The sequence below is a fragment of the Mesoplodon mirus genome, assembly GCF_964341445.2.
Source record: "Mesoplodon mirus genome assembly, chromosome: 1".
Taxonomy (NCBI): domain Eukaryota; kingdom Metazoa; phylum Chordata; class Mammalia; order Artiodactyla; family Ziphiidae; genus Mesoplodon; species Mesoplodon mirus.
In genome coordinates, this window is record NC_138976.1 from 84,693,601 (window position 1) to 84,706,296 (window position 12,696).

Genomic DNA, 12,696 nt, shown 5'->3' on the forward strand with positions numbered 1-12,696 from the left:
AATCTAGCATTAAACACTGGTATAGCTGCAATCGAGTAATCTTGAATAAAGCAGTACAAATAGGTGCTTTTAAAAAGGAAGCAGAAGTGATTTTGTGAATATTCAACTTCTGACAATATGTTTACTGTGTAAGTGTGCTAATGGTTTGCCCCCTTGAGAAAGGTTTTTAGAAGATCAGTAAGGCATTGCTTGTATTAGAATAGGATATTATCAATTTTCTCTCACCTTTTTTTTTTAGGTCATGGAAAATGGAAGATTTGCAAAATACAAATATTTTACCCATGTCATGATCAATAAAACAGACATGTTAATGATAACCAAAAGGTAACTTTCTTTCTCTAATATAATTTGATAAGGGGTTAACTGATAGCCACTCATGAAGTGAAGCAGTTTTTATTCACCTGATTCATACTAATTATGGTTCTCTTGCTCTACAAGCCTCATGCCTAAAACTTTGTACGCATACAGATAAGTGCATAACCATGCACAAACATAATTTTAAATTAAATGTTTCAGTATTTGTTTCAACCAACTAAATGGATAGAGAAATTCCTCTAAAACTATCCTCTCAAGGGTAGACAATACCATTCCTTCCCCCTCTCCGAAAAAGTATGCAATTTCAGGTTACCCCAGAAGTCAGTAGTCTTCTGGTGGTATCTAATCATTAGAATATATAGAGATTCACTCACATAAGTAGATATACCACTGGAGACATTAGTTTTTTGGGGGATACTCCCAACTACAGCCAAATCTTCAAATAAACTTGTAGACAGTAGAGGGATACATGTAAAAATACACAGTGGCATAACCTCGGAGGGGCAAGTGTTTGCAGGAGGTGTTATTATGAAACCGTGGAAAAGAATAAGCAAGTGAAGTAGTAGGGTGGATTTCTGGATGATGGAGAGTGAAACTGGCTGAGGAGGAGAGATTATGGCTAAATAGAAAGGAGTGGCTAATTACGCTGTGTGGTTTTGTTCACTGCCAAGAAGGTAAACTTATATAAGCATCTTCTTGGTTCAAGTTGACTATTGAACATAGCAATCATTTTTAATGTTTTTAATCCTAATAATTTCTGAGCCCCAAATTTATAGCACTATCTTAATTTTCTTGTTTAAAAAGTAACATAAAATATAGAAAACTCACACAGTATTAGAAGGTATAGATTTGAAAGCCAGTATTCATTCCATCTCAGATACCAGTCTCTCTTTTCCCCTTCCTAGAGGCAACTACTTTTGTATCTTTGAAATATTCTATGCCTATACAAGCAAACATGCTATCAAAGCATACATCTACCTATAAAGGCATACACATACATATTTTAATGTAAATAGGAATCTATTTTAACACCATCCTGTACCTTAATTTTTTACTTAAGATCTATGTCTTTTTTTTTTTTTTTTTTGGCTGCATTGGGTTTTCGTTGCTGCACACAGGCTTTCTCTAGTTGCGGCGAGCGGGGGCTACTCTTCGATGCGGTGCACAGGCTTCTCATTGTGTTGGCTTCTCTTTGTTGCAGAGCACGGGCTGTAGGCACACGGGCTTCAGTAGTTGTGGCATGCGGGCTCAGTAGTTGTAGCTCACAGGCTCTAGAGCGCAGACTCAGTAGTTGTGGCTCACGGGCTTAGTTGCTCCGTGGCATGTGGGATCTTCCCGGACCAGGGCTTGAACCCGTGTCCCCTGCATTGGCAGGCGGATTCTTAACCACTGCACCACTAGGGAAGTCCCAAGATCTGTGTCTTAAAGAGTATTCCATGTCAGCATATGGAGATCTTTCTTAATTTGTAAATGACTGCCTGGTATTCATTCAGAAGTATGTGCTATAATGCACATCTAAGTTGTTTCTGAACTTTTATACTTACGGACAATGCTTCAACAGTCATTTTTCTTCATAGCAGCATTCACTCATGTTTTATTAACCCTTCTCCCCATTGACTGAGGGAAGGGTGACTCATCAGAGTTAAACAAGAGTCAGTTGCAAAGTTTATTATTTCCAGATCTTGCATCTTTTTTTTTCTCTTGGCTGCGATGGTTCTTCGTTGCTGTGCACGGGCTTTCTCTAGTTGTGGCAGGTGGGGGCTACTCTTCCTTGCGGTGCGCGGGCTTCTCATTGCGGTGGCTTCTCTTGTTGCGGAGCATAGGCTCTAGGCACATGGGCTTCAGTAGTTGTGGCTTGCAGGCTGTAGAGCACAGGCTCAGTAGTTGTGGTGCATGGACTTAGTTGCTCCATGGCATGTGGGATCTTCCTGGACCAGGGATCGAACCCATATCCCCTGCATTGGCAGGTGGATTCTTAACCACTGCGCCACCAGGGAAGTCCATTGCAACATTTTAGAAATTACTTTCTTCTCAACATAGTAGGCCTCTTTAAATGAGGTCACATAAACCTTGACAGAGTAAGTGTAGTAAGCTAGTTGTAGTTGATTGAAAGATGATATTTATACTTAGGAGGTGCTTTCTTTCCATATTTTGCACTTGAAGATAAAGAATCTTTTAATCAGGAGAGGGAGTACTAGGCGCCTGAAATAAGATTAGCCTATCTTTGATTTATCACATGGTTGAAGATGTACTGGAAGACCAGTAGGTTTGTTCCAGCAGCCCGTATAATCCAAAATTGGTGAAAGAGGGGATCAGAGGCAGAAGATTGAGATGAAAGGGATACATGTTAATTAGCTTTCTCCTTTTCCATTCTAGCTAGGTGCCAGCTGTTTCTTTAATTTAGGCCCTTAACTTAAAGTATATGTCACTTAAAGAAACTGCTGGTTGTACCTACAATTGATGTTTCAACCAGAAAGAAGATATGGGGAAGAAAGACCTTTGAAGGAAGAATTAAATAGAATTATTATAGACAATGAATTTTCATCTCTTGATTTCCTTCCTCAAAATGGGGGGAAAACAAGAATTAATTTTAAAAGCCTCTTTCTGATACAGGTTGGTAAATATATTACATGGAGCCTTAGTGTTAAAAGCATTTTGTTCTAAAACATTAATTACATGAAGGTTCTCCAAAATATTGCTTGGTAGCTGGTTCTCTAAAGTTTTCCTATTTCTTAAAAACGTTCCTTATACATTTTACTTTATAAGTACTTTATGTTTTCTAATATAAGTATGTTGTGCTATACATTTCCCACTAAACGTTGCTACATAAATTTTGTTATGTTTTCATTCTCATTCAGTTCAAACTATTTTCTAATTTCCTTTGAGATTCTTTGACCCATGGATTTTTTTTAGAAGTATGCTTTTAACTAAGCATTTGGAAGTATTCTTGTTATCTTTCTGTTACTTGTTTTCTAGTTTAATTTCATTATGATCTGAAAATATACTTTACATGATTTCAGTTCTCTTAAATTCATTAACGTTTTTTATGACCCAGAATATAGTCTCTCCTGGTGAATGTTCTATGTGCCCTTGCAAAGAATGTGTATCCTGCTATTATTATTATTATATTATTGGATATAAGTGCTTCTGTTTTTAAAGTGGTTTCTTTCTTTCTTTTTCTGAGTGGTGTGTTGTTTGTAACAAAAGGAACGTTTGGACAGCTTACATGTGAGTGGCAGTATAGTTTTGATGAGTTTACCAAAGAGCCATTCATTGTTCATGAGAGACGGTTGCGCATTGAAGCAAAGGTATGTTGAATAGATTTTTTTGAAAACTTGGAACTGAAAACAACACATTAAAATAGTCTTTACTTTTGTAATGTTTCTCCCTCTTTTTTACATGTTGCTTGGTCTTTGTATGGTTTTTCTTTACACCTGCTGTCTTACTCAAGCTTAAAGAAAAGAAAACTAGGCCAAGAAAAAATGTGCTACTTTATGTGCTCTTACATGGACCACAACGTTACTGGGCCCTCATTTTATACTCAGTAACAGAACCGCAGCTTTCCCACTGCTATCCAAGGCACTAACGTGAGATATTTGTACACTTCAGAATCCCTAGCAGTTGCCTACAGAATTTTTTTCCCTGAAAATCTCGCTGATGGACACTTGAAAAGTTCTTGTTCTAACAGCCCATTATTGATAGTTCTTTCTCTTTTTATAGATATTATCCTCCTAATTCAGTTGTAATCTTCTTGAATGTGGAGACCATTTCTCACTCTGATTTCTAGCAGCTAGAACAGTACTTGGTATTTGGATGTTGATATAAAATACAGCAAATTGCTAGTCATTTGGTAAATCATCAGAGTCTCTATATCCATTGTAAGTTGTAATGATTGCACTAGGTACTGTAGGTGACACAGAGAAATATAAGATAATGTATTTGGCCTCACGGTATTTGACCAGACACCTATGTGAAAAGGGCCACTTTGGCACTGGCTATATTAATCAGAAATATGTGACTCAGCCCAAGTTAGTTTTGTTCACTGTTATTTTTGTTTGGTTTGATTTTGAGGGATTTAATTGGCTCATATAACTGAAAAATCCAAGTCTATATCTTGTAGCTTAATTATGCTCAAGTGATGTCATTAGTATTTATCCTCACACCCTTCCTCTCCTCCTTCATTCTGTCCATCTTTGCTGCCCTCATCTCTAGGTTCTACTTTCTTCAGTGTTGGCTTCATTCTCAAGCAGGCTATCCTTTGGTGACACTATAGCCAGCAGAAGTTCCAGGCTCATATCCTACTAGCTCAGCAGAATGAAAGCTTCTCACTGGGTCTCACTGGGCCACCTTTGGTCACTTCCTTGTTCCTGAACCAGTCACTTTAGTCAGGAGCTGGAATGGGCCAGTTGGCCAGGTGAGGGTCACAGGATCATTTTGGTGCTACCAAGAACGAAGGGTCAGCTCTATATGAAGTTTTGGGAGTGAAAGAGGGTGGAAAATAGTTTCCCAAAGAAGATTCAAGAAATTGTTACTGGAAGAAGGGGCATTGGATGCAGACAGGCAGAAACAACAGATTTCTTCTAGACTAGCCTATAGAACAGAACTGTCCCTAGGCCTTGTGCTTAACTAGTGAAGACCATTTATCCAATCTTACCATTCATTCCAAAGACATAGGGCAGCTCTTAAGTAGACTGGATGTTAGTTTTTGAGGATCTTAGACCAATTTACCCATTGAGAATTTCTCTGATTCACTCAGAAAATGAAGAACCCTGTGGCCATATATGAAATGGTGGATAGTAGTAGCTGTTAGGCTCTGCTATAGCCCATATTGCATTTCCTGGCTTTTTTATCTCCAAGGATAAACTTCTTCTTACCTCCTTGATTTCTTCCCCTTTCACCTTTCCCTTGCGACCTTATATCAGCAATCATACTTTTTTTTTTAAATAAAAGAATCTGATTTCTTCTGGAGTCTGTATATGCATGGTTAGTTGAATTACTTATAGAAATTGTTAGACTAGTAAAATATTGCTTCTTCTATGTCCTTACCCATGGTTAATAGAAGTAATCACCACACTCCTCCTCGATAATCCTGTTCTTTCTATTTGTCCCTCTAATGCTTAACATCCACCATTAGGTAGTTCTCCTCCCACAAACACAACAGAATACCAAAGGAGTTTAAAAAGTGGAGGACAATCGTATAGAATCTAAGACCACCCTGATTTCTTTGATTCTGAAGCTACATTCTTACTGCATTCTTATTGGTTTAAAATGTCAGAAGTTACATATATAAATACATACATACACATACATACCTATACAACACGTGTATATGTATGCACACATACATGTGTACATTATTTTTGAGCTGAATTTATCATGAGGCCATAGCCAGATATCAAGAACTATCTGAGACATTATTTGGAGAGGGAAAACAGTGGTACTGCTTTTAAGATTGATCTCCTTCCCATCCTCTGCGTCAACCCTTGATGGCTTTAGCAACTGAAATCTCACCTAAAACTTTTTATCTTAGGTTTAGTGATAATGAATGGCTTAGAATTTAGTCTTTTTTTTCCATTTGTGTTTGATTCTTCTTGATTTCTCATTCTTGGCCTTTTTTTTGGTGGCATTTCTTTATGGTATTTCTACAACTAGATTCCCATGTTAATGAAGCTACTTATTCTATTTATAGGAGCGGGTGAAGTCTGTATTCCATGCCAAAGAGTTTGGAAAAATAATTAACTTCAAGACTCCAGAGGATGCAAGGGTAAATATAGTCAATCTTTTGCTTAAACAGATAGCAGCTTCTCATTTCAAAGCCATGTAAGTTGCATTATTCTTTAAAGCAGATAAGTTGTTTGTTTTTTAATTTTATGTTTGCATTTTGACAGTTTTAATATATGTAACTAGATAATATTTTCCCCAAATTATTTTTTCATTAGATTGAATTCAACACACCTACTTGTCTTTGAAATCAAATTGTTCTCTTATTTTAAATCCTAGCTGTAATACTTTGCCAAAAAAAGCCAACAAATGAAAGAAATTAATGCATTCTAATGCTATTCTACCAGCTCCAGCAGGAAAAGTATAGCCCCACATTATTTATTTCTCTACTGTATAGCTACAGTGATTTTTTTTCTTTAATTACTGTAGCCTGGCACAAGGGAAAAAGAGCCACGCCTGTGGTCAGAAAATCTGGGTTTAAATACTGGTTCTGTTCCTTCTTGACTGTAGGACCTTGGGGAAGTCAGTTAACCTCAGCTTCCTCAAAATGTGAATTATGTGAACTGAAAAGCACGATACATACTTTAGGGATTATGGCAATTATAAGGATGTGCACTGTCAAGAAAAGGAAGACTATGAATTGATTATCTACCTCGTTGGTCACAGCTAAGACACTATTCCTGACACTGAAGTATATTCACTGTGTCGTGAAACTTACAATAAGAACACATGGGTTCTTTACTGAATCCCTGGGCCTCCCAACCTCTCTGTGTTGGTCCTGGCTGGTTATGATTATTTACCAGTTCACTTCTCACATCTGGAGCTCAAACCAGAAACCTCTCCCACCCATACACATGTACCTTGGACCATTTAGCATGTGCTGTGCAATTTTCTATCTAGACATTGGGATATAAGATAACACTGACATATGAACAGTAGAAAACTGAAAGGAGGCCAAGTTACAAAGAAAGAGGGATAAAGTTACTACACCCTCAATATGCATGTTGCCTGGAACAGGGAGACAGTAGAGCATGATGACAGCATGACTTTCAGGCCATCTTCTTTGTGCTGCTGAAGGACATTACCTTCAGTTTCTCTGTAATAAGTTTTCCATTTAATCTCTGTTACTGTGTTATTTTATCCCAGAAGGTTTCTTTTTAATCCTCCTGCTCTGTCAGAAACATCCAGAAAAGGCTAATGAGTCCATTTCTCTTTCTCTACTTATCTTAGAGCTATTTTCACTAGGTTCTTCTTAAGTAAAAAAGCACAAATATCTTTACTTAAGCTTTTCATAATGGGATAACACCAGTATCACCTCCATGGCTTGTATTTGTCATGCAGGTCTAACGATAATAGACATTATTGACAGAAAGGTTTACACTTCATTTGCATTTTAATTTTGTGATTTCAGATCCTTTCAAATTAGAAAAATGTATCATAAAAGCACCTAATATGCTCAAGAATGTTGCTATGCTACTACCCACTGTAGAATTATATGTAATTATTCCTACTGAATCAGTAGAATCCAATATATGGAATCGTGAAGGTTTGTGATACAGAATTGGCATAGGTTGAAAGGAATTCTACATAGGTGATTTTCACACTATGCCAGAGTTATTCAATCCAGCTGTCAAATTACCCTTCTCTCTCAGGATGCTTCATTTTACTTTGCTTATTCTGAAGATGAACATCTAAGTCCAAAGACCTTAGAAAAACATTATTACTACTGTTAAATTAAACCCAGTACCATTGTCCCTGAGTCATCTGGGCCATTTAAGTCAGTGAATGATCTCTCTTGCATTAAGAATTTAATTATTGGCTACAGCAGTATACTCCTAACTAAACTGGAAAGACAACTTCTAGATTTTCATTCATTATATTTTGTCATTGCAAGTTCATTGAAGTTAAGTAAATGTTGCTTCATTTCCCCACAACAGTGGATCCTCAGAAAGCTAGAAGAAGCAAGAGAACCTTCCCCGAGCCTCTGACAGAGACTGCTGCCTGAAGATACACAGCAATAAATCATTACAATTTCTACCTTGTACCTTCTAAAACCTGTTTAGGAAGTACAGTATAGAAGTAATTTCAAGTACTGTTAAAAAAAAATCAGAATCAATTAAAACAGTTATGTGATTAAACTATTTCAACTCTTTGGGGATCCATTTGGTTTTCTAACTTGAATCATGCGTCTGGTTACAATTCTAATTACTTTATAAAGGAAATATTTCTTTTATGAATCTTAAATATTTGCTCCAGGTGATTCTCTGTAATGGTGGAGAAATTGCCCATATTTAGCCTAAATTTAATGGAGCTAAATGTTCCTAGTTCACATTTCACAGTTCTATCATGCTTGCTTCAAGGTCCCTGAATGAGTGATGGATAAATGATCATATCAAACATTGCCTTAGTGGTATCAAGATAACCTTGGTGGTAGTTTCTTTAGAAACATGAAGTTCTTTTTACAGATAAATATTTTGGTATGATTTTCCTTATTTTTTTTAAATAGAGGGTAGGTTTGAATTACTATTTGAAGTACATAGCATGACTATAAAAAACAATCTCTTTTATTTTATATAATACAGATTGACTAATACCCCTTCAAGCCTCATCCTAAGGAAGGCTTGAAGAAATGAGTGTGCTACCCAAAAAGGGAAGGCCCCTCTCAGAACTTTCAAGCCTTAGAAATACTTCCTCAAGCCAACTCCTTGAGATCTACTTGGTTCACCAAGGTCATGTTTAATAGATTGCTGACCTTAAAATTCCTGAGGCCTTAACAATACCAACTTCCTATTCACTGGTAGTATGAAATAAACAAAAGTCCCACCATCTTAATACGAGTTATGCTTCAGAACAGACAGCCCCTCTCTATACGCATGTCGGGTAAGTGTATGTACCCTAAAGTCTAACCCAGTAACCTGTCCTGTTGGCAATAGATTGAGAATTTCTGGTTTGCTTTCTCTACAGTTATTCAAGTGAGAATCACTCTTTTTTAAGTGTATACTCTTCAGAACAAAAATCATGGGCTGCACATTAGTAAAGATGTCATGAGGGGTTTTTTCCTTGATTTTTGTCCAAGATCCTTATACCTTGATATTAATGGACTTTTTCAAGTGAAAGGGGATGAATATATGATTGTGAACCATAAAGAGAATGATGCAGTGTCTTATTTAGTTATTGAATAATACAAAGTATTTGATGCATGTTGAACGTACTGCCAAATTACCATAATCTGTTTTTAGAATTGGAGACTATATAAGTCAATGGTTGTGAAATTCTCTTCTGGTATCCTCTGGAGGCCAGACTATATAAGTCAATGGTTGTGAAATTCTCCTCAGATTCCTTGCTTTGTTGTAAAAGCTAAAATAAACAGCATGCCAGACTGTAATTCTATTTCTTCCTGACGAAATCTTGCTACTAAATATTATTGATTTTCCTCTGATTACAAATCTCATTGTTTATTAATAATAGTTTCCTTCAGAATTTTTTTCTTTGCTGAACATAAATTTAATCACGAGATGACAAATTTCAAATCTCATCATAGTGCATGCTCCCATGATGACCTTTGTTCAAAGTAACATGCACTTTTTCTCTGTTGCTGAGCTCTGCCAGTTTTGCATATGTTAGAATTAAACCTAAGAGTAGAGGTAGTCAGAAAGCTTTTATCAGATTGTCCTCATCTGAAATGTTGTTTTCCTGGAGTTCTAGTCAGTGCCATTAGCCAAGTACCGCATTACCTACTCCAGTTTCATGATTTTATTCTCAGAAAAATACAGACCCATAACTATTTGGGTATCCCATAGTAAAAGGGAAAAGTCTAGAAGAGTAAGGATAGAAATTCTTCTGGTATCCTCTGGAGGCCAGGCAAAGTGGGTCTTGTAACTACTATACATGCAAACCAGTGTGCCTATCCTTCCTGTTCCCTTACCAGTGAGAACCTAGAAATATCTTTCCTTATTCTTTCTCTACCCATCAGTCATCTACCCACTAACACCTCCCATCAATTCCTGTTTCTAGAATGGAAAGACCCACGATTTCAAGAGCAGTAGTTTATCAATTGTCTTAGAAGATTTTCTTCATCTAAACAAAGAACATAAGTAGATCACTAGATATGTCAGTCTTTTTAGCATAACATTTTACAATTTACAATTATGTGTTTGATTCTGTAGTCTTTTTCTTGAATATTATAGAGTCCATAATCTTACGGTATTTAAAAATAATCTACGCTGAATTATATTTAACTGTGTTTAGTGGCTCTCTGCTTGAGAATTGCAAACTTGTCTTCGTTTTTTGGTAATTGCTATGGAAGATGTCCTGAGTATCCTGTCCTTTATCTCTTTGTATTGATATTATGTGTTAGCTATAGCCCTGTACCCTTCATGTATCCTGATCTGTGATTATTGTATGAAGCTGAAGGCAGAGTGTCTGTTCCCTGCCAACTCTCCTCCAGAAAACTATGATCCCTAGACATGGCAACTTTTTTTTTTAAGAATCAATTTTATTTATTTATTTATTTTTGGCTGTGTTGGGTCTTCATTGCTGTGCACGGGCTTTTTCTAGTTGCGGCGAGTGGGGGCTACTCTTGGTTGCAGTGTGCGGGCTTCTCATTGTGGTGGCTTCTCTTGTTGTGGAGCACGGGCTCTAGGCGCATGGGCTTCAGTAGTTGTGGCACACAGGTTCAGTAGTTGTGGCTCACGGGCTCTGGAGCGCAGGCTCAGTAGTTGTGGCGCATGGGCTTAGTTGCTCCGTGGCATGTGGGATCTTCCCAGACCAGGGATTGAACCCATGTCCCCTGCACTGGCAGGCGGATTCTTAACCACTGCTCCACCAGGGAAGTCCCTAGACATAGCAACTTTGATTTCTGATACAATAAGAAGCTTGTGATTTCTTCACATTTACAAAATACTCTCTGAACCAAAGAGCATGTGCACTTCTGCAGTGGCTTCCCTATTACAGTATGTATGTTGGCTGCTGCTTCCCTGGTGTTAGCAAGACCTTGGAATTTTTCCCAGGCTCAGTTTAGTACAGCTGAGTTATTTTCTGGTTCCTAAATAATCATGACTAGCTGTAGGCAGTCCTTCCCTGTCCCTCTCTCCTCCAGAATCCTAATCCATCCCCAAATTATCCTGAGGCCTCCAAATAAGAAAATCTTAAACTTATTTATCATTTCTGTAAAATTATCTCTCTCATTTTTTCCAATGGTAGTAGCAGTAATATAATACTATCCCAGTGAATATATATGCACCTAGCTCATCTCTTAGAAATAGCCTGCAAAGTAGTATCCTATTCCTGTCTGGTAAAAAATAAAGACACTACTCAGTGCCAAATTTTATGAACCTTATTCAGTCATTAGTTACCAGTTTTAGTTGGTACTTCAGGCCAAGCCGAAGCCCCAGTATTAAAAAGGTTGGGACAAGGTACTGAGTTAGTTTGCCTGTAGGAACTGAAAGTGTGCACCGCATACACTGAAGGGAGAAGTAGCTGTTTGGAAATGGGTGTTTTCATGCCCCAGCCAACACAAGTCAGAGAAATCTGTTTGGGTTCTAGGGCCATTGCTTTTACCTTTTCTCAAGATCAGCTAAAATCCTCAAGGACAGTGTTTTTCAAACTGTAGTTCTTAACCCATTAGTGAGCCATAAAGTCAGTTCAAGATCACCATATTTTAAAAATAGAATAGAAAAGAAAAGAAGAGAGTTTTGCATGTAACAAGGTTAAAATATTGTTTCCTGAAATATCATTTCAGTTAAGTAATCTATACTGTGTGTACTGGGTCACAATATAAAACATACTTTCTTATTGGGAATTGCAATTTGGGGGGGCGAGGAGAAAACCCTTGGAAGCCAGTGCTGTAGGAGGCGTTCACCATCCAGTGACTGTTGAAACAATCTGGGTTGTGCCAAGCCTTACCTTACTTTAGATAAGAAGCAACAGATCCACGACTCAGGGAGTCTTTAAGTTGTGAGCACTGCCTTTTTCTTTTGAGTGAGAAGACAGGATAGCTCTTGTTTCAGAAATGTTTCCCTTTCCTGGTGTGTATCAGATACCCTTAGATACCTGTGTAATATGTTCCACTAAATATCGGTGGTCTAGAAAAAGCATAGACACATTAGATCCACAAACAGCAAGCACCCAAAAAAGGTCATAGTATATCCTTTAACTACATGTATTTCAATCTCTCGCACACTAAGTATTCTACTGAGATGGGCACAGAAGTTCTCCTTTTAAGTACATTGAGTGTGCTCCATCTGCCTTCTGTCTGATTCACCATACAGGTGGCAAAGGCAAATGGGGAGCTTATTCATAGGTCACAATCTTTTAGGGCCAAAATACTTATTCTGTGGAGGGTGCTAAATAAATGCCAGTGCTGTTTAGCTGAAAATAATTGGATTTCCTATTTCTGTAGGATTCAAGTAGAAAACACACATAACCTGATTCTTTTTGCAAGATTCAATACAAAATTTATTCACTCTGGTTTTCTTTGGTGCTACCCAGTATCACTGATAGCTCCTTTGCATACTCTAAACGAGGACCATCCACCCTCCTGCCCAATCCTTTGAAATATACTTTTGAAATTATACCTTACTGCTAATGCTATACCTAATCAAGCTAGCACTGATCAGTTAAAATTTTTAGGATCCTTATCATCTATATTTTTGATCATTG

At 37.4% G+C, this 12,696-nt stretch overlaps 1 protein-coding gene across 2 annotated transcripts in view; it reads left to right on the forward strand.

Annotated features, from left to right (window-relative positions):
• Positions 1 to 10,547, forward strand: part of VPS13A (vacuolar protein sorting 13 homolog A) — a 259,057-nt gene extending 248,510 nt beyond the window's left edge. For both annotated transcript variants that reach the window (XM_082614126.1, XM_082614124.1), the window contains 5 exons: positions 239 to 324; positions 3,500 to 3,623; positions 6,005 to 6,079; positions 7,974 to 9,318; positions 9,372 to 10,547. In XM_082614126.1, the coding sequence (XP_082470252.1) occupies positions 239 to 324; positions 3,500 to 3,623; positions 6,005 to 6,079; positions 7,974 to 8,024 (336 nt within the window). In that variant the 3' untranslated portion in view covers positions 8,025 to 9,318; positions 9,372 to 10,547. The remainder of the gene's footprint in view (positions 1 to 238; positions 325 to 3,499; positions 3,624 to 6,004; positions 6,080 to 7,973; positions 9,319 to 9,371) is intronic.
• Positions 10,548 to 12,696: the final 2,149 nt, after the last annotated feature.